General features: G+C 41.3%; 1 protein-coding gene across 4 annotated transcripts in view; it reads right to left on the bottom strand.

Moving 5' to 3' along the window:
* The window catches only part of LOC311255500 (vascular endothelial zinc finger 1-like), a 200,382-nt gene that overhangs the window by 125,377 nt on the left and 51,358 nt on the right, over positions 1 to 23,647 (bottom strand). For all 4 annotated transcript variants that reach the window (XM_084350032.1, XM_084350033.1, XM_084350035.1 and 1 more), the window contains exon 2: positions 21,852 to 22,606. In XM_084350032.1, the coding sequence (XP_084206158.1) occupies positions 21,852 to 22,606 (755 nt within the window). The remainder of the gene's footprint in view (positions 1 to 21,851; positions 22,607 to 23,647) is intronic.

The raw sequence follows: 23,647 nt of genomic DNA, 5'->3' as shown, positions 1-23,647 counted from the left end.
CAATGGATGGGCGGACCTCATTCAGAGTTGACAGAACACAAGACTCCCAGTAAGAGAAGAGGAGGTGGGCTCTGTGTCTCCATGAGTAATGCTTGGTGTTGTAGCATAACTTATAAAGGCCTACAAGTATCGTAATAGGGCGCCAGATATAACATTAATTATATCAAATTTATAAAATATACCTCAGGGTTTTCGGCCTTAATAAGTGGACACACCACAAAAGGTCCAAAGAATTGTGTTAAATAATAATCAAAAGACTTGGGAGATTTCCCAGGTTTGTGAAAGGGTAAGGGGATGTGGGCTAGTGTGAAATGGGGAGCAGTGGTGAATTCAGGGAAGGCAGTCTCTGGGCAAAAAGGAAATACTAAGTATCCAAATGAAGAGTAATGATCCACTGTTAAAAACTCACAGTCAGGAGCTGTAGTTCACACCTGCCTCAGCAGCAAAAAAGTTAAACTTTCTCAAACCCGCTCTGATGATAGGTGAACCTTGGTCCTCAGACTTGGTCTCTCCAGTGGTTATCTCCCAACACTCCTTCCTTTCCAGACCCTCTTCCTCTGCTTCTGCTCCCAGTCTCTGCTTGTCCTCACACGCACTCTCTTGGGTTTTTTTTCCACCCACAGGTGTGCACTCACTATATAACTTTTGCCACACCCACTCTACCAAAGCTCCTCCTCTCCCTCACAGCAATCTCTGCTGTGAGGGAGAGGAAAGGAGCAGTCCAGTCTGCTACAGTGTTGGGTAGCAGACTGGTGGGCAGAGTTACAAGATGCAGAATATTTATGTTAAGATGTAGACCATATTATGTGCCCTTTTTTATTGTTGCTGTTAACATTCCTCCAGATGCAGAACCAGATGGAATTTTTATTGTAGGTTATTGGATATTTTAATCAAACAGACATCAGAACTGTTTTGCCTAAATTCCACCAGCATGTCCAGATCCCCACCAGAGGAAGACATTCCAATGGGCCAGTGGCATAAACTTAGTTTAAGACTAGTCTAATTAAGTCTGTACATTGAACATAAACATCATTTGTTAATGATGTGGTGATCACAAAGACAATAAGATCAGATCCAACCAGAAGGCTGGGATGAATGGAAAGGTCAAGGCTCCATCCAGAGCCAAAACACCTGCCTTTAGGTCAGGTGACAAGGAAGCATACAACACCACCAGAGCAAGACTAAAAGCTGGCATTAAGGAGGCAAAGGGGAGACATCAGCACAAACAGCACTTAAGATGTGTGGCAAGGTGATTGAAAATGTCACAGGCTACAAAAGCAGGACCAAGCTCTAAGTCTACTCCAGAGGATCGGCCACTGTCAGTAACCACAGCAGATAAATAAGGCTTCTTGCCCAGTTAATAAACCTTGTCATGTGTTTTTGTCACCAAAACATACCAATCAGCTAGCTGATGTTATTACTGACATTTCTAATATCTCCCTCTCACAGGAGACTGTTCCCATCATTGTCCCTGTACCTATAAAGTTGTAGTAGTAGTAGTAGTTGTAGTAGTAGTAGTGTCAAGTCTTAATGGCTACAGTTTTTTGGCACTCATCCCATCCTGATAAAGTGCTTTGAGAAACTGGTTATTTAGCACATCAAGACAACAACCCTGCCAGCCTGGACCCTCACTAGTATGCTTTCAGAAACATCAGATCCACAGAGGATGCCTTATCCACTGCCCTCCACTCAGTCTCTTAAATAGAGTCTCATCCATGAAGCTGATTGGAAAACTTTACACTCTGGGCTTGGGTACCACACTCTGCAATTGGATATTGAACTTCCTCACAAACAGACCCCAGACAATTCAGATTGTACAGCTCCTTTGCTGTAGTGTTCAACACGGAAGCACCCCAGGGCTGCTCAGTCCACTCCTCTTCACACTGTACACCCATGACTACACTCCCAAACATCAAGGAAACTCTATGAAGTATGCAGGCGACACCACCATCATTGACTGCATTAGAAACGATGATTTCATATCAGGCGGAAATTAACAATCTTGCAGAGTGGTGCACAGAGAGCAATCTACTGGTCAATGGAGCAGGTGAACAGTTTTAGATTCCTGGGAAACAACATCACAGAAAACCTATCATAGTCATCACACAACACCCTGTTTTTTTACCCAGGTAAAATAAATAAATAAATAAATACATGAATTGTACAGAAAAGGCTCTACTTCCCAAGGAAATATAGGATGGCTAAAGTCCTGTCAACTTTTACAGAGGAACAACAGAAAGCATCCTGACACAAGCTAGAATGACTCGTGCACGGCCTAGGACAGGAAGGTTCCGCTGCGGGTGATCAAAACTGCCCAGGACATGATTGATAACCATTTACCGAGCTTCAGTGATATCACTGAAGTGAGATGTCTGGACAGAGCCCAACAGATACTATAAGACAACAACCACCACAGCCATAGTCTGATCACCCTCACCCTCAAACCATTGTTTTATACTCCAATTAATTCCCCCCAAGTAGTTTGTTTTTCTGTAGCACAAAAGGAGCTTCAAATAAATTTTGTTTTGTTACCAGTTTTGTGAAATGAAAAATTATACCTTGTCCTGGTTTAAAGGATAACTACCGTTTTTTACAACCTGGACCTTATTTCTAGCAAACTATATGGTCATTTACTCACCCAGATAACTTTGGTGTCATTTGAAGTCGTTCGGACGAAATTAGATCCAGCGTAGCGCCGATATATCCATATAATGCGAGTAACAGGGCATCAACACACAGCCTCTATAACGCATTATCTGCCACGAAACTAGTTCATTTCACCAATATTTTGTTACGATATGCTAGTGCTATTCCCCTCTGAGTCCGGGCCCGTCCGTTATCAACATCCGGGGTCAAACTAGCAGTAGCAGCTACAGGTAAACAAGCTGGGCTGTCGCGGGTGCGCGCGCAGCTCAGAGACGACATCTTCCAGGTCAGAGGTAGTAGGGCAACCTACAGACCCCGGATGTTGACAACAGACGAGCCCGGACTCAGAGGGGAATAGCACTAGCATATCGTAACAAAATATTGGTGAAATGAACTAGTTTCGTGGTAGATAATGCGTTATATAGAGGCTGTGTGTCGATGCCCCGTTACTCGCATTATATGGATATATCGGCGCTACACTGGATCTAATTTCGTCCGAACGACGCCGAATGACACCAAAGTTATCTGGGTGAGTACATGACCATATATTTTGCTGGAAATAAGGTCCAGATTGTAAAAAACGGTAGTTATCCTTTAAATGTAATTGGCAAAAGTTGATCAAAATCTGATCCTGTCTTTACTGTGTTTTGTCCACCTCTGCCTGCTACTGTTGCAGCGCTGCTCACCTTCAAAACAGCTAGGCTCTACAATGTAGTAGTATTTGGTTTGCATGAGAGTGAAAATGTATGTGTAAATGTGAAATATCTGTGCGCACTGGTGTGAGGGACACAGGATTTGCTTCACTCAGGCTTGTGCTTTTTTTCCATTTCCAAGCAGGGCTACCTGCTTGAAGGTGCGTCTCAAAGAAATGACATACTTTGACAACAAAGTGGCTCCACTAATAAAGTCACAAACACGATTCATTTAATTTAACTTCTTCACAATTAAAGCCCCCCATTATTTAGTCATTTTAAAGCTTTTATTATGAAGCAGAATTACAGTAAATGTTGTGAAAGTGAACACGACAAAACAGTAAAACACAGCAGATGTCTGAAAGTACAAACAGGATGAGAGAAACTAAAGAGATTCCAGTTAGAAGCTCCAAAAGTACTTGCTGCTTAACACAAACTTTTAAAAACATCTTTCTCTCAGGTTTCCTGCACAGACATGAGTTGAGTATCGATTTTAGGGGGAGACGGGTGCTTGCTATGGGTGGGTCACAGTTATGGTTCGTCACCACGGCACGCTTGGAGGCGGGGGGGCAACCGTGGCTTTGCCCTTCTCTGAAGCAGGGCCATTGCAGGTGCAGCTCGGCTCAATTCGCCACAGTAAAACTGATGATGGAAAAGCAACTCAGCGTGGCTCTGTTTTACTTGGCGCAGCCAAAAGTACTAGTGGCGCTGAGCCAATTGACTGTCCAGGGACTCCTGCTAGCTATGCTGATAGCTTGTGGTTCATTGTATACCTGACCAGTCTCGATCAGCAGAGCTGGAAACCTACCCAACCCTAGCTCTGTGTACAAAACATTCAGTTAGCCGCTTCATTTTTATCCAGGACTAACTGTTGCTTTCACTGATTAAATTTAGACTGATGGCAGCAGGAGATCATATTTAAGACACCAAATTATGTGAATTCTGTGACTAACATGTTTACAGGCCAAAAATAAAACTTCTGTTGTCTGATTAAAGCTGTCTCTACATGCCGATGTCTGTACAGTGCCACGGGATCTATTGTAAGGCAAGAACCTCTACTCTCTAACAACACTGAACAACCAGAAGTGTTTTTGTATATCCAGCAATTCAAAACAGGAGGATTCATGTCAGGAGTGGCATTCTCCAGTTAAAGGTATAGTTGGTAATCCTGTTCAGAAACACTTTTTGTTATACTGGGTGAAATGGTCTTCCCACCCTGAGACTTTATTTTCCTTTTAGCTCTCTCCAAACAGGTACCGTGGCTGCAGAAGTGCAGCTGGGGCACTGGGTCCTCATATGATGCCACAAACAAACATGGTTAGATTACGAGCACCAAGGCCGTTTTTCGTGCATCATAATGCTTTTGATGCGCATTTGGGACCATTTAAAAAAATAGGTGTAATTCAAAACACATGTCAGATGCTATCAGTGCCTTTGGCCCTTTAGGCTTGTTGAGTATCAGGAGCATCAGCATTTCTGGGTTTGATATTCATCTCAAAATGACCAGATAAAAAACAAGTACTTCTGAAACTCGTCTCGTCTATACTTTCTTCTGAGAATTGAAGTCTATTCCATGTGGGAAATTCCCAAGAAACTGAGCATCTCATACAACTGTGTGTGATACTCCCTACAAAGTACAGCACAATCTAGCTTTAACCAGAATAGAAAGAGATGTTGGAGGCCATGGTGCAACAACTGAGCCAGAAGACAAGTACATCAGAGTCTCTAGTTTGAGAAACAGACCCCCTAACATGTTAGACTACCTCAACTGGCAGCTTCATTAATAGTCACTAGCACAACACCTCTCTCAAAGTCAACAGTAAGGAGACTCCAGGATGCTGGTCTTCTAGGCAGAGCAGCAAAGAAAAGCCAGATCTTTGACTGGCAAACAAAAGCAAAAGATTAAGATGGGCAAAATAACCTTGATATTGGACAGAGGAAGAATAAATCTAACTTTAAGGTTTTTGATTATCATCGTTATGAAAAATGCACTTGACCAACGCGCAAAAATGTACTTTATGTTACATTGGGCATCAGCAGTGACACCTTGTGGTAGACAGGCAGGTCTAGGTTCCCAATCCTAATCAAGCAAAAATGCTATTTGATAATCACCTGGAACTATCTGTCAGTTAATCGAAGATCGACCCCCCACCCCCCGACACACTCATGAACACACGCACAAAGGCAGAGAAAGGGAGTGAAACTGATCAAGTGTTTCTATAAGTGTGCAATTCGTAAATGAACAATCCGCAACATAGTCTAATAAACTGTTAAACCCACAACCTCTATTACACAGGGTATAATGAACAGCACATCTCAGCACTGTAGCAAATGCTATACTGACAAAATTGTGCTTTTCTTTAAAATATCATAACATTTCTAATTGACCCCAAATTATTGAGTGGTTGTGCAATGTACACTGCTCAAAAAAAATAAGGGAACACTTTAATCACACATCCAATCTTGAACAACAAATTATTATTATTATATACTGTTATACACGGTATAATTTGTTGAGAAAAAAGTGCTGTATCAACGGTCAGTAGAAAACCAAAATCATGAGCCCGTTGAGGGCTGGATTGAAAATCACACCGAAAATCAAAGTGAAAGATTGAAAAAAAAGGTTGATCCAACTTGGGGTAATTCTACCTCGGCAACTCATATTGTGACTCAGTAGTGTGTATGGCCCCTCTGTGCCTGTATGCACTCCCTAGAACGTCTGGGCATGCTCCTGATGAGTTGGCGGATGGTGTCCTGGGGGATCTCCTCCCAGACCTGGATCAGTGCATCAGTGAGCACCTGGACAGTCTGTGGCGGTACTTGGCGGCGTTGGATGCACCAATACATAACGTCCCATAGATGCTCAATGCTCCATAGGATTTAGGTCAGAGGGACAAGAGGGCCTGTCAATGGCATCAGTGCCTTCGTCATCCAGGAACTGCCTACACACTGTGGCCAGATGAGGCTGGGCATTGTCCTGCACCAGGAGGAAGACAGGGCCCACTGCATCCGCGTAAGATCTGACAATCGCTCTGAGGATTTCATCCCGGTGCCAACAGCAGACACAGTTCCGTTCACTATGACAAGGAGGTCTGTACGACCCTCCAAGTATATGCCTCCCCAGACCATCACTGACCCACCGCCAAAACGGTCATGCTGGATGATGTTACAGGCAGCATAACGTTCACCATGGTGTCTCCAGACTCTTTCACGCCTGTCACATGTGCTCAGTGTGAACCTGCTCTCATCTTTAAAGAGAATGGGGTTCCAATGGCAGATGTTCTCTTGTGAATGCCAAGCAGGGTTTTTAAACAGAGGTTTTTTTGGTGTCTGTTTGTTAGCTTGTTAGCAGTTTTCAGCTGGTCTCATTTGTTACTGCTGACCGCTGCTCCACTCTGTTAACATTACATCATAACACCTCATGATGGCATAAGAAGTGTTCACAAACATGTACAGTAGGTACTACTTCGTTGTGGCCGAGTTCACACGTGATTCTCGCGTGAATCACGCGAGAATCACGCACCTTTTTAGTGGCGGATCAATTGTGTTTTCATGAGAAGCGGCAATGTGCCCAAACAACCACCAGGTGGCATCTGTGAGCAGGAGGACGACAACATGCAGCAGCAGGGAGCAGTGACTATGAACGGGAATGGACAGAGTTGCCTGATTTATGTTTCTGTTCGTTGTTGCTTAAATACAAGAATGTAGCTAATAATACCTCACCCACTGCACACCTCATTCCAACTCCTTCCTTCAGCCTGTCGCGACAGGGGCCCTCTAGCAAGGACAAACTTGTTGTTGATGATGTTGATGGCGGATGAGATGAATGATTTTTTTCACTATGAAGCCTTTTAAAGTACGCACAGCCTACAGAAGTTTCAACGTCCATACAAGCATTTAAGAAATGATTCTTATCAGTTCCATAATTCAGCGAGGATTTTTACTCAACGAAAAAATGTATAAAGATCAGTTTTTAGGTTGAAGACACGACAGCAGCACATATGTCCAGACGCTGATGTGTCAGCTGGGGCAGCGGGTCGGTGATAAATAAGACACATAAACACATTGTGACTGACGTATAGCTCCCCTGGTAGAGCAGCTCCCTCAGTAAGCAGAATCACCCGCTGATACGAGTTCGTGTCTCAGTATAGGCTGTAACTTTAGTTAATGTGTTTTCTTTTCTCATCATCATTATGATCACATATGGCTCCAAGTTTGCGCAAATAAATGAGCAAATGAGCATTAATTCTCCGCCGGCCGCGGCACCAGCTTTCCTGCTTGTGTACATAAAATACATTAAATTCTGACACCACAACTGTAGCGTACCGAATATCAATAGATGATAACCAGAAAAAAAACGTTCTATTGATCTGATTCACTGGCTTCATGGACGTCGGAACTATTTTCTGAGAGGGGGGCGGGGGAAGCACGCACTTTTATCAATGATTAAGGATTTGATTTGAAGTTATTTTATAATGGCGTGCAGTTATAACAGAACTAGAATGGATGAACACGGCATCTTTATTGTTAAGAAAATGAAACTTTGATCACTAAATCAAGCCATTTAAGGAACATAACGGCATTATTTGTACCCTTGAATGAAAAAAAGAAAAGTCTGCGCTCCTGACTCAGGGCTTTCATGCATATCCAAAAGTGGACCTTCTCTCAGTTGACCCACTGATGAAGATTTTAAGCAGGGTCGAGACATCGCTTTCATCCATAAGGTCACTGTGAGCGTTCATAACGGTCAAATGTGTTAGTCTCTCCTGCGTCATGGTGCGCAGCCAGGTTTTCAGCGTGCGCAGGGCTGAGAAAGAGCGCTCGGATGCCGCGACAGATATTGGCAGGGCCAGGCACAGCTTAATGAGCTTCTCCACCTCTCTCGTGGAAAGGGGGTCAGTTCCGAGGAACCCACATCCACTCGTTTCCCCTGAGCCGCCTCAAGAACTGCCTGCTCTCGCCCTGCAGCTATGCGGAGTCCTTCCTGATCAAAACGCCGCTCCGCCTCGGAGCGCACCAGGTCCATATGCACATCCTGGATGGTGCTTACTTCTCGTATCTTCCCGTGGGTAGGGAGGCTGATGGGGTGCGTGAGTTCCGACGTCTGTGACCGGCTTTCTTTCTTTCAGTTGTGGTGTCAGAATTTAACACAAATATTTGTGCTTTCTATTCCTTATATTTTCTACAACAGGCTTATAGAAAGAAGAACGACGCCACGTCATGTCAGACAGTTTTCTCTAGCTTTATTAAAATACATAATCAGCAGCTTCACAGTAGTCGGATATACAGAAGGTTATTTAAAGCGGACTGAGTCCCTGAAGCAGTCTCCCTGCAGGAGGAGATCCCTTGGCCAAGTGATCAATGTATTTGTTGCAGACCTCTTTGCTGTCCTCAGCGCGCGGGGGTGGGGGTGGGGGCGCTGGCGTAGCAAGCTTTTCAAAAGTGTGGGGGATGGATGTGGTCTTTCCAGTTAAGCGAACTTGTTCCAGATGCCTTAACATTTGCATTCCCCCATACTGAGGAATGTGTGTAGGGGACGAGAAGTGAGCACCATCCAGGATGTGTCCATCCTGCATTCGGAGGTGGAGAAGCTCATTAAGCTGTGTCTGGCCCTGCCAATGGCCGCGTTTCCCAGATTCGTTAAGAAGCTCTTAAGTGCTAAGATCTTCTTAGGCGCGCTCTTAAGAACGCTGTGAAAGAAGGATGTGTTTCCCAGAGTCGCTCTTAGCTCAAGAAGATCTTTCACTAAGAAGGAAATGTAAGATCGAGCTGACCCACTCTTAACAGCCTTCTTAGCGACCAAATGCTCAGTGATCAAGCCGCGTCAGGGAAATTTACATCCTCCACTTTTCGAAATAATCAAACAATGCTCAATGTTGAAATGCGCTCATAGCTGCGGACCACTGGCGCAAGAAACATAGATTAATAGAAGAAGAAGAAAAAACCTTGTTATTGAATTACACGTTTAAGTTTTCCACACACATCTGCATATGAGTTTATAGTACTACACATAAAAAACAACAACCCTGTGGCATTTCGCAGATATCAAGGAAACAGATGTAATTAAACTCAGCTGAACCTCATCCAGAGAGGCTTCACCTGCTACTCTATATAAATGCGTTGCCAAAGTCCGCGCGTGTGAGAAACCATGGCTGCAATACAGCACATTCTCGCTGCGAACCAACAGCGTCGCCGTGCGCGAAGCCAGACGGTTTACATAAAAGCATACGTGCGTCAGCACTTCTCCCCACTGGACGTGCTGTCAGACCGGGCTGTCCAGGCAAAGTACCGGCTGCCCCGTGCAGAGAGCCAACGGCTGATCACTCGGTGTCCCCACACATCCAGAGAGCAACCCGCTGCAAATTTGCCCTCAGCCCGGAGGTGCAGCTCCTGGATGCGCTGCGTTTTTACGCAGTGGGGAGCTTTCTGGAGGTGGTGGGGGATGGCACTGGCCTCAGCAAGGCATCGGTGTCACGGAGTGTGGCAGCTGTGACACCGATTCTCCTGCGCCATGCCATGGATGGCACCCTCATTCCAATCCACAATCCCTCGCTGGTGGATCCGTGCTGGATCGGTAGAAAGCACTACGCGGCCGTCAACACACCCACACACACACCCGCACCCACACCCCGCTTGGAGCTATATGTGATCATAATGATGATGAGAAAAGAAAACACATTAACTAAAGTTACAGCCTATACAGAGATTCGATCTCATACCAGCAGAAGATTCTGCTTTCTGAGGGAGCTGCTCTACCAGGGGAGCTATACGTCAGTCATAACACACATCAGCGTCTGGACATACGTGCTGCTGTCGTGTCTTCAACCTAAAAACTGATCTTTATACATTTTTTCGTTGAGTAAAAATCCTCTCTGAATTATGGAACTGATAAGAATAATTTCTTAAATGCTTGTATGGACGTAGAAACTTCTGTAGGCTGTGCGTAATTGTTTCTGCCTCCGCTTATTAGCCGTGGCTGCAGCGAGCGAGCAAAATCACAACCTCAGATGTCTTTAGGGTATCAGATATTTTTATTGGCTATTCTTATATTTAAGCAACATCCAGTCAGGCCGTGATATAGGCTCACGGGGGCGGACTGGGACAATAATTCAGGTCGGCAATTTTACCAGTAAACAAATGTTCCTTAAAAAACGACTAATGTAGTTTAGCTCTACTGTAAAACAAAGAAAGCACAAGTGATTATCCAAGGTCACCCAGATAATTGAGGTGTCCCACCGCTGTGAAACAATCAGTCTGAATCAATCTGATACGGTTTAGCAGTCCCCCTCTCCATTCACTACCTGTAGCCTAAAACAGCGCCACTCTCCATTGCAGCTACATTGTGGTCAAATGTGGAATTGTCCCAAAATCGTTTCAGCTGCAATTCAGTACTATGCTTCCACCTAGTGGCTACAGTTGTCATTGACATTTCACGCGTTGCGTGAATCTCGCTCCCCGCGAGTGAAATGGCCACTTTGAAGTAGTACCTACTGTAGCCTGCATAATGTTCGCCTTGCAAAAGTAATTATCTAGTCATTGAATAAAAGAAACACCGCTGCCTTTTTCGAAGATGGACTTCAAGATAACTGTAAATATTCTAAGGATCACTTCCCTCGCAGGTTAGTTCCGCTTTTTATCTTTCCGTCAACATCACGTTACTAGTTAACGCCAATAACTAGTTTCATTTAGAAAATCGATTTTGACAATTGTGAAAGTTAACTCTAGCAACGTTACTGAAGTGTGTCCTTTAGTTGTGTAAAAAGTGTTTTTGTAACATTAGCGAGGTGCAGGCTATTTGATACTTTAAACACAATACAGGACTAGAGACTAATGGCGTCCCATTGTCCCAGGAACAATAGAAAATGTGTTGGCTAAGAACAGAGATCTTCTCAGGGATGCCTCCGGGATGGAAGTAATTTTTATATTTACAGTCTGTATGACTGTCGCTTAGCAAATGACAGACTGAACTCAGTGCTGACTACAATGGAGGGCATATTCTCATGCTGTTATAGTTATCTCTGTCTCTTTTTCAACCTATATTCAACTGAATACACTACAAAGACAAGATATTTAATGTTCAAACTGATAAACTTTACTTTTTACTCTTTGCAGATATTCACTCATTTTGAATTTGATGCCTCCAACACGTTCCAAAAAAGCTGGGACGGGCAACAAAAGACTGGGAAAGTTGAGGAATGCTCAACGTTTGGAACATTCCACAGGTGAACAGGTTGATTGGAAACAGGTGAGTGTCATGATTGGTTCACCACTTTGTGAGCAAATAGTCCAACAGTTTAAGAACGTTTCTCTTCCAAATCTACAGTCCATAATATCATCAAAAGATTCAGAGAATCTGGAGAAATCTCTGCACGTAAGAGGCAAGGCCGAAAACCAACATAGAATGCTTGTGACCTTCGATCCCTCAGGCGACACTGCATTTAAAACGGCATCATTCTGTGAAAAGATACTACCACGTGGGCTCAGGAACACTTTGGAAAACCATTGTCAGTTAACAAAGTTTGTCGCTACATCTACAAGTGCAAGTTAAAACTCTAACATGCAAAGTGAAAGCCATATATCAACAACACCCAGAAACGTTGCCGGCTTCTCTGGGCCCGAGCTCATCTGAGATGGACTGACGCAAAGTGGAAAAGTGTGCTGTGGTCTGAAGAGTACACATTTCAAATTGTTTTTGGAAAAGGAACCATCCAGATTGTTATCAGCGCAAAGTTATCAAAGTTATCGCAAAGTTATCAGCGCAAAGTTCGAAAGCCAGCATCTCTGATGGTATGGGGGTGTGTTAGTGCCCATGGCATTGGTAACTTGCACATCTGTGAAGGCACCATTACTGCTGAAATATAGAATACAGGTTTTGGAGCAACATGCTGCCACCCAAGCAACTTCTTTTTTAGGGACGTCCCTGCCTATTTCAGCAAGACAATGCCAAACCACATTCTGCACATGTTACAACAGCGTGGCTTCATAGTAAAAGAGTGTGGGTACTATACTGGCCTGCCTGCAGTCCAGACCTGTCTCCCATTGAGAATGTGTGGCGCATTATGAAGCGCAAAATACGACAACGGAGACTGTTGAGCAACTGAAGTTGTACATCAAGCAAGAATGGGAAAGAATTCCACCTACAAAGCTTCAACAATTCGTGTCCTCAGTTCCAAAACACTTATTGCGTGTTGACAAAAGGAAAGGTGATGTAACACAGTGGTAAACATGCCCCTGTCCCAGCTTTTTTGGAACGTGTTGCAGGCATCAAATTCAAAATGAAATGAAAAGTTTATCAGTTTGAACATTAAATATCTTGTCTTTGTAGTGAATGCAATTGAATATAAGTTGAAAAGGATTTGCAAATCATTGTGTTCTGTTTTTATTTACGTTTTACACAACATTACAGGTCCTTCCTGTACAACCAGCACTGCTCCCAGTAGACCTCACATGTGCACTGTGCAATAAAAAAAAACTCTACACATATCCACATACATTTTGGTTTGCACTAATTGGACAATTTTTAATACCCATATTTATTATTTATTATTTGTAAATACAAATACCAAACTGTACTTATACTTACACTGTTCATATTGTAAATACTATACGAGTTAATTCTATTTCTTATCTTCTTATTATATTGTTTATTTTTTACTTTTTATTATTGTTTAGGGTAATACTGTCCTTTGGCTGCTGTGACGAAGAAATTTCCCCATTTTCGGGACAAATAAAGGAATTCTGATTCTGATTCTGATTCTGACCCCAACTTCATTGGAATTGGGGTTTGTAATATCTGTAGTTTTAAATGCTCCAAAAGAAACAGAATTAAACTGTTAGCTTCTGAAATAAATATTTTCAGACAGCTGCTTCGTGCCAAACTATTTTACTGTATGAATCTGGATGGTGTGTGTGACCTTCCCATGTGTAGAAGAACACAGAACGTTATTGATCAGGATACTTTTTATGACCCATTCCGCCTGATCCACGGACTGGGATCCGCGTTCACACAGAGGGACGCACAGCAGCGCTCCTCCTCCTCTCCAGTTAAATATCAGTGTATTTTTTCAAAGTTGATGGGGGGACAGATGTTTGTGAAACGGCAGGGCAGAGGGTCCAGCAGCCGAGTACTACTGATTAGATGCTCTAGGTCCTGTCGCTCCTGGCTCTTCAAGGGATTGGGAGATGACACATGAATTGGTTTATTTTTATGTTCCGCCCTAAACACACCCCCACTCTAAATAATAATTCATGGGACCTGTTACCACCACTTAATTAAATGCATGGCAATATAAAAATTCGAATTTATTGATTTAGATAAAACTTCTAAGTTGCAAACATTATTTTGATGAGTTGTGTTGACACAATAATGTTAGTGACTACAACAACTGAAAATTGTGCGTAATTTCAACTCAATTTAATGTGTTGATTGATTGAGCACAAAATTTAAGTTGTAGTAACTTAATAAAATTGGCCCCTCCCCCACTTCACATGCCTGGACAAGTTCAGACAGTTAGCCGTGTGTTAGAGGACCTGGAGGGGCTGAACAAATACAACGGACGTTTTCAAAGTAAGTATCATTTCATTTACAATTAAATTCTACTTAAGCAATTAATTTAGGCATACTCTGAATTGTGATGTGACCAATAGTGGACTCGTGTACGAAGGTTAGGCTACACCTGCTAATGCTGTTGATGAAATATGTTGTACTACTACACGTAGCTAACGCTAGTCATATTTAACAGTTTAATATGGCCATCCTACCCTTTAGTTTAGCATAACAGTGTATAACAGAGGATTAATTTGACAAATCTGCTCAGCTAAAGAGGGCTTTTCATTTGGCCGTGGGGTTGAAAAACATGATTGAATTTTGCATTTGCATAGATAGCCTTTAAGTTTCACTGTAGGCAAATTGCTGTTTGATAAAAATTAGCAGCATTTGAACTGTGGATAGTTCTGTGAGAGGGATAAATGTACCAAAGGTGAAGTGTTTCTTTTTTGACGTTCTTGCTAATTTCATCTAGTGTTGCTTTATAAATCTATAAAACCTCCAGAAAGAGATGTTAGATATGATATTTGTACTGTAAACTATTTGGGATTTTGGTTACTATTGTGATACAACTTAAAGGTTTTTTTTTATTTTTCCTGGTCTTAAAGGCCTGCATTACATTTTTTCTTAAGATGTCATAATGTGTAAAATATTGCTAATGTGATTCTGTCAGTATCGCACAGAGCTACATTTATCTACCTGACACTAAGACTTTTTTTCAACAACAGTTGATGTAATGATACTATGTCATTTTCTTTTTCTTAAATAGCACAATACAATACGCAGAGAAGTAGCCATTTGCTGCCTTGTCGTCTACCTTGGAGAGAAGGAAGAGGACTTTTTCAAGGAGTTTAGTGTAAGTAATTCACCTTGAAAAGAAAATCAAATCCACACTGGGCAGGGACAGGGTTTTCAGATCTGAGTAATTATTAAATAACATGGCAATAACAGGCATGTGTTATCTTACCATTATCGAGTTTTACGATACAATGGGTCTACAATGCCAGCAGTAATCATTCAATTCATCATCTCTTACACAATAACCCATCCTTTTATTTGCTTTACAAGGATGCAGAAGAGTTTGAGGCAGGCCTTGATAGGCAAGTGATGAAGATTGCCATCATCGGTGACCGGTCCACCCCAGGATCTGACCACAAGATGGCAACCATTGTGGTCAACGGAACCAAAATCCTGGAGCGAAAGGATATCCCAACATGCTGCGTGTTGCTGTTCCTTGAGCTTAATGGACTGAAAGCCAGTGCAAAAGTTATTTATTTTAAATTATTTTACAGATTTTACAGATTTGGCACTTTGATTTTAAATATGTAGAGGTGTTTATGTTTGATGTGATGGCTTAATTGAGTATGTTACTACTTAATTTCACAAGGCAATATGGCCAATTTGTTCATTTAGAATTTGTGGGCATGTGTTTTTTTTTTTCAAGATTGAAATATAGTGTGTTCAAAATACAACACAACTGCTGTTCAGAATAAAAAAAGTTCATTGTCTCAACACTTTTGTTGTTGCATTAATTTCTTAAAAGCTGCATTAACAATAACATGAAAAAGCGTAAAAGTAATGAATATAATGTAATTGGAGCAATTAAATTTTTAACAGTTGTCAATTTAAAAATGTCTGTTCATAACTATGGTAATTAAGTACATTACACTTAAGAAAATTGTTTAAATAATGTTGAAAAATAAGTTGGAACAACTTAAAAGAGTGAATTCCCGTAACTCAATATAGTACATTGCACATTACACAATTTTATTAGAAGTTGTCATAAGTCAAAAAGACCAGTGCAAACTGTTGCCTTAATATTCTTCGTTGAGCCAAGACATTTGTTTTTTGAGTGCATGAATCTAAATACAACCCCTTTGCGCCATGCGCCTCACTTTGCGCCCAGATTATCTGTCGTTTCACTAACAAAATTGACTTGGACACGCCCTAAAGGCTCTAGCACCGTGCTCTTTAGACCAAGCACCATAGACCGTCTAGGGACCTTAGACTTTATTATCCCAGGGGGGAACTCTTTTTCACAGCAACATACCCATCAGATAGACTGTACATATAACAGACAGTATACATTCAACAAAAAAATTTTAAAAGCACAGTACAAAACAGGAATTGCAAGCCAAACAGCAATTACAAGCCACACTCAGTTCAGTTCAGGAAGGCCTGTTATTTAGGGAAGTTATAGCTAAAGGGAACAGGCTCTTACCAAAGTGAGCCTTTCTGCACCTCATTGCTCTGTACCTCTGCCCTGAAGGCGGTGGGGTAAAGTGGGTGTTGAGTGGATGTGTGATGTCCTGTTCTATTGAAGCTTTTGGTTTTGTGTTCATCACTTCATCCGCTGACGTCAAGATGAGCAACTGGAAAAAGCAGCTGGGATCCGGGAGATGCTAACCATCACAGCCGAGAGAATCGTCAATAACCAGATCACTCGTCACTGTTCATGCCCAACTTCGTGCTTCACGTCACGTCACATCTTTACGCCTACCCCAGTGCTGGCTTTTTTGCAAAGGAGGAATATTACACCTCCGTTTCACATATGCAAGGCGGCAGATTGCAGCCTTTACCTGGCTGCAAAAGTGGCGCATTTTCTAACTAAAAGGGGCTACTGTTAACTATTTCAACTGTTTGGTTATTAATGAGTATGGGATGCTGAGGTGAGGGGGGACCAATTATTAACTCATTAGTCTTGATGACATTGAGATGGAGATGGTTATCCACACACTCTTATACACAGTAAGACTGTGAATGCAGAATTTTTACTTGTAACAGAGTATTTTTAAACAGTGGTAATACTAAAATCCGAGCGCTCTCCCACTGGTTAATCCATACATGGATTGCATAGATGTGCACAGTTGTCAGAATGGAAAGTCACTTCTTTTGCTATTGTACATGTTAAGCTATTGTAATTAGTAATGAAGTAGCCAAGTTTTTAGAATGACAGGTTCCTCCTATCAGATGATGTTAATCTAACATTTAGATAACTGAAACCAACTAAAAGCTTTCCAAAGAGTTCTGCTGTAATAAATAAACAAAAATGATGTGAAGCATATGTCAGCCAGCCGCCTCCCTTTATTCTCTCTCTCTTTCTCTAAACTATCATTGAGAATGGTTGCACTAAAGCAGGCATGTCCAAACTATTCCACAAAGGGCCGTGTGGCTGCAGGTTTTCTTTCCAACCAAGCAGCAGCACACCAGACCTGACCCATGTAATCAGCTGATCTCAGTCTTCAGACAGCTGATTGGTCAAAGTGTGTGCTCTTGGGTGGTTGGAACGAAAACCTGCAGCCACACAGCCCTTTGTGGAATAGTTTGGACATGCCTGCACTAAAGCAAATGCCTTAGGTCATGTATAGGAAGAAGAGGAAATGCTGTTGGGAGCTTCCTGCACTTTTTTGTTTTAAGATAATGCCGAGTGTCGATATCATTAATGTCTTCCCCCCAGAAAAGCCAGGGGGCCCCTTGGAGTTCAGGTAGCCTCCTCAATTGCTGTGTTTACAGGTAATAGAAAAATGGTGAATTTGCTGAGAAACAGGAAGTGCCTAAATAAATCTGCCAATCTATTAAATTTAGATCCCATTCCTCGTCAGCCACAAACTGTCGCAAAAAATTGCACAGCTGGTTTTGACTCTCTAAATTTAGCTCTATTAAACATCAGGTCTCTGGCAGGAAAATCTTTTTTAATACATGATTTTATCATCAAACACAATCTTAATTTTATGTTTATAACTGAAACATGGTTAGACCAAGATAACAGTGCAGCTGTTTACATTGGATCAAGCCCTCCAAACTTCTCTTTCATAAATGACACTTGAATGCATAAAAAAGGAGGAGGTGTTAGTATTCTGTTTGATGAGTTACTCAAATGCAAGCAAATGTTTTATGGAAATTTTACTTCTTTTGAATATGTAGCTCTTCAGTTAAACTAATCTAATCTATATTTCTAAACCTCTACAGGCCACCTAAACACTGTACGGATTTTTTTGATGAACTTTGTTGAGTTACTGTCTCTTATCTGCACTGACTTTGATTGTGTGTTAATTGTTGTCGACAAACCTGAGGACAGATGCACTAAAGAATAGTGTTGTGTCCTTGATAACTTTGGATTCACTCAGCATGTGCGGCAGCCCACACACAACAGGGGCCACATCCTAGACTTGGTTATCTCCAAGGGTCTGAACATTTCTAAGGTTCTGGTATCTGATGTTGCTCTCTCTGATCATTACTGTGTTTTCTTTGAGAGTGATATATCTGTGTACACAAATGTTCAAACTGAGGTCGTCTCAAAGCGCTACATCACTGAAAACACTAGGGACATATTCATTGAGGCTTTCTCTTCCACACCTCCCCTCTCCAGGTTCTCTGTCAATGACCTTGTAGATCAATTCAGTTCTAAAGTTACAAATGTTATTGATGCCATTGCACCCACCAAAGTGAGGGGGTGAAAAACAAATCTCCAGGTTCATTTTGAAATTTATAATGAGAGAATTTCATTTTTAATTTAGAACTGAAAAAGTCAAGGCAGTCCTTCTTTTCAAACATTATCACCAAAAACAATAATAATGCATGTGCCGTTTGCTACTGTCGACAGGCTAACAAACCCTCTCGTGCCAGTAGTCTCTGAACATCTATCTACCAGGGCCTGTAATGAATTTGCATTGCGGGATCGGGATCGGGGCTGATATGGGCATTTTTTCACTGATCGGGATCGGCAATTTTGAGCGTGGACCCCAGCCCGATTATTTTTACATCAGCTGTCGTCAACAGAGCACATTTTGTGGCAGAATGCAGTCGTGCTCGTAACGTTAGTCTGGAGAACCTGTGGATAAAATGTCTGCAGTGTGGAAATATTTCAAATTAGAAAGCGAAAGCGAAAGCAGTCCAACGGCAACAGGTAACATCTGCAATACAACCGTTTCGCGAGCTGGTAACAAAAGAGCTGCATTTAATACTACACATTTGATACGGCACATAAAAAACAAAAACATGAGTTCACTTAAGCAATACAGGCAAAGGCACCGAAGCAACAAACACTCGAGGATACTTTCAAAAGGAAAGAGAAACATCCTCGAGTCAGCGACATGGCCACAATTATTACAGAGAAGGTCATTGAATTCATCGCTCTGGATAAAACTAATGTAAACCAATGTTGCAATAGGATATGCAGAATAAGAAAGAGCCATATGAAAGTATTTACTTTGTTTCAACAAAATAAAAAAAGCTATTAAGAACAGCTTGGATGCAGGTGATTTTTTTCTTAATGCAGCTGTATTATCTAAGAAAATATTAGTAAGGGCTAAGTATCGGATCGGGACTTGGTATCAGCAGATACTAAATATTAAATGACTCAGATCGGGATCGGGGTAAGAAAAAACCTGATCGGGACATCCCTAATTTGCATCCTTCTTCACTGACAAAATTCATAAAATTAGACGAGCGGTCAGTGCCACCGTACCAGGTACAGGAGGTGTGTTATCCATGTGTCCACCTAAAACTCTAACTCTTAATACCATGACACAGGGCTGGCTCTAGGCATAGGTGACATAGGCGGTCGCCTAGAGCGCCATCTGCTGGAGGGGCGCCGCCAGTCACCCTCGAGGGAGAAAAAAATAAAAATAATAATAATTTTTGATGTCCATTGGCGCCCTCCCTTCGTGTTCTGTCTTGAAAATATTAAATATTAACAAAATAAAGAAACAGATAAACATATACATGTTTCTCACTTGTGGTGCTGAGTCACGTGACGTGAAGTCATTGGCTGTGCACCTCAGAGGGTCAGACAGGTGTCACAGAGTTCAGGTCAGGTCACGTCAAGTGACAGACAGGTTATGTTTTGATATTTTGCGAGATGAAACAGCCGTCAAAGCCCTCGGGTGCGCGATACCGAAAGAGAAGAAAAGAGGAGGAGAAGAAGAAGTCCCAATATAAAGGTAACATTATGTCATCTTTTTTTAAATGCCGTTTTGTGTGAAGACGTTTCATTTGTATTAGCTTGCTAGCTAGGTTGAAATAAAGCTACGCTGGCTTAGTACACTAAGCAATGACACTGATAGCTACTAAGAAGGATAAATGAATCATGAATCAAAGTAGAGGCCGCAGGTTGTACTCTGCGTTGTTTATTGTGAAATAGTAGTGAATCTTTTATTATAAGGTAATTATAAATGTTATGTTGAACACACCACTTATGCAAATAACTGCTGCAAGCTGCAACAGTTGTTTGTCCTCTACTGTCTGCTGTAGTTTTTTTTGTTTGTACAGTAATAAGTGAATGTACTCTATATCCTTCTAGATGCGCTCAAAAAATATTTCCAGATGCCCCTAACAGCTGCTGGAGAGGGGCCTTCTGATGCAACATCCACACCACTCTCTGAAGCATGTAAGTTTAGCCAATTGTTTGTGGTCTCTTATGCACTGCTATGTTGTTGTTGTTGTTGTTATGATTATTATTATCATTATTGTTGTTGTTATGATTATTATTATCATTATTGTTGTTGTTGTGACTGAATGGTACAAGCTTGTTAGCAATTACAGTAAATTTAGGTTTTAGGCAAAGAAAATAAAGTTTATTTGTACAGTACCTACTTCATATCAAACCTTATTAATTAATTTATTAAATGAAGTAGAATGACACAACAAACTTAACAGTATGGATGTACTCTATGTTTGAATACAGCTACAAGTCAGGTGTCATGCAGCAGCAGCACTACCACATCAACCACACCAAACACCTCTGAAAGTCAGCTTGAAGCAGGTGAGTTATGTAATTGCATGTTACAGCTGCAGTCACATTACTGAACAATACTATGGTTATTCAGAATTTGCTTCAGATGTGTTTATTGCCTGATGTGCTGTTATTTGTAAATTAGTTGAAACACATGCTGGAAAGAGTGACTTGAAAGTTCATTGTTGTTGTTCAAATAAAACTGTTGTGAGTGTTCAGATTGTTCAGATGTTGTCATTCAATTGTATGGTGGTGTTCTTTTTTGTTTTTTTGGGGGGGGGGGGGGTAATCTCGCCTAGGGCACCAAATGGGCTAGAGCCGGCCCTGCCATGACACAATTTGATCCAATCAGTGACAAAAAACTGCAAGAAATAATACAACTTTTGAAATCTTCCTCCTGCTGCCTTGATATTTTACGAGCAGGGTTCTTCAAAAAAGTTTCAGACTGCATGACTTCAGATCTGCTACAGATTGTCAACATGTCTCTTCTCTCAGGTGTCTTCCCCCAAGCCATGAAAACTGCAGTTATTAAACCATTCCTGAGGAAGAACAATCTAGACACATCATTAATGAATAATTATAGGCCCATATCAAACCAAACAAATCAAAGTAAAATCATTGAAAAGGCTGTTTTTCAACAACTGAACAATTACTTAATAATAAATGGCTGTTTTGATGTCTTCCAATCAGGATTTCGACCACATCACAGCACTGTGACTTTTATTTTCTATTCTTGTCTCTTTTAAACTTATTCTATTTTGAGCCTACTTTCCTATTTCTTAACTTGTTTTGATGTATTTTAAATGTAATTTTTATGCCCCTGTAAAGCACTTTGAGTTGCCTTGTGTCTGAATTGTGCCTATACAAATAAACTCGCCTTGCCTAGTTCTATTCTAATTAAACAAACACTTAGTTATTTCAACCAAATTTTGTGTTGTGGAGTTTCTCCTTGGTTACTAGTAATCTATAGTGCCCTGTAAAAACAACGTAGCTGTTAACCCCTAGTTGAAAGACCAGAATCGGGGTGTGAAAAAAAAAAAAAACAAAGATAAAAAAATACTTATTTTCATATGATATCTAACATTAAATACACCAATTATCAAGTATTACTTTTTTCACACATAAAAAAAGTGTTCAATTTGATGAGCTTTTTTAAAAATCAACAAATACAATGCCCCAAAGTGCAACAATCATGTTTCCATTACCATTCAAGTTCAAAAGAATGTCCACATACCTAGAGAAGCCCTTCCCACAGACAGAACAGATGTAAGGCTTATGAACTCCACCATCATGGGAGCGGACATGGTATGTCATGCGATCCTTCCTCTTGAATCTCTGCTGGCAGATGGGACACTCAAATGGCTTCTCATCAGAGTGCGACAGCTTGTGGCGGTTGAGGTGATATACATCTCTGAAGGCCTTACCACACATGTCGCAGCCGTGATTTTTTTTCACTGGTTTGGGGGGCTTCTTAGGGATGCTCTGCTGATGCTGGTGTTGCATTGGGGTCATGATGCTGGTGCCTGTAGATGTTGATGTGGTGGCTGTGGTCAAGATACCAGCTACAGTAGTAATGTATGAAGGGTTTCCATTATTCTCACGTGGCACAGTGGATACAAGTGGCACCATAGTCAGGGCTGTTTGTGTCTTCTTAGGCCTTGAAACCATCTTAATGCCAGTGTGGCAGGACTCATGCCGCCGCAGGTGATAGCTGTCCCGGAAAGCCTTGTTGCAGTAACCACAGATGAAGGGCGTCTTTGATTTAGGTTCCTTTTTGACAACAGCTACTGGAGGCCCTCCATCACCAACCCCCCCAGTCCCACTTGCTACATTGTCTTTAAGAAGTTCTGCAGCACTGACAGGGGGTTTCTGGTCCAAGGGAATGGGCAGCACTGGTTTCTGATCAGGTGGCTCCGTTCCAGAACTGAGCAAAGGCAAGAGACTGTTCCCAGCTACTTGGTGCTGATGATGCAGAGCCTCATTGGCCTGCTGCAATGAGAAAAACAGAGCCACATAAAATTATGTTAACGCACTTCTTCAGTCGGAACACATATATATACAAAACCATATATGCCACTTTACAAATTAAGGGAAACTAGAACTGTCAACAAATATTCTAAATTACATACCATAATATGGATGTGACTATCAAATTTCACAATATTACAATAAAAAATGTTGGGATGCCATTGCAGGGCAGTGACGAAAACTACCAGCATATTACATGGTTATTTTGGTCGTAAAGCTCATGGATTGAGCAAGGGAAATCAGAATAATAACATTCTACTGTCTGTCATTGTCATTGTTTTACTAAACAGTGGAGGGCACAATCATACTGGTCAAGAAGACAAACACCTGTTATTATGAGGGGTGTGACGAGATCTTGTGCCACGAGATCACACGATATTAAAACTTGACGATATTTCTTGTTGCGGTGAAAATCTGTCTCGCGATATCAGAATACAATACATTTTTTATTCATTTTTATTTATTTTCATGCAGCCAAAGACTTAATTTTCACTGTTGTTACATTTATTTACATTTTTTTCAGAAAAATGTTGATTGATCATTTTTAAGTTGTTTTTTTTTTTTATTATTCACTGCAGCTTAAGACAATGATTGGTCTGTTTTGATCAATAAAATGTTTTTTTAAGTTTTTAACTGCATTTACTATGTCCATTTGGTATTATTATGCTGTTTTTTTGTTTTTTTTAAAGAAATGCTTAATTTTCACTGCTACACTTTAAATTTCAAACAAGTGTGAAATCCTAGTCCTATCGTATATCTATAGATATTTGGCTTGAATAATATCTAGATATGATATTTTGTCCATATCGTACAGCCCTAGTGCCCTACACCGCGGCTAGCACGATCACTATGCAAAGACACCTACAGAATCACCCAAGTTCACCTAAAATCAACCATGCCTGTAAAGAAAACACTGTAAGGCCAGACAAAACTGACAAATGCCTTTGCATCTCAACTTCCACAGTCAAGTGCTAGAGCCATGGCAATAACGACAGACATCAG

This window comes from Pagrus pagrus (assembly GCF_965226575.1).
Source record: "Pagrus pagrus genome assembly, chromosome: 4".
NCBI lineage: Eukaryota > Metazoa > Chordata > Actinopteri > Spariformes > Sparidae > Pagrus > Pagrus pagrus.
The sequence above is the reverse complement of the archived record's forward strand: the minus strand, read 5'-3'. Positions and strand labels throughout refer to the sequence as shown.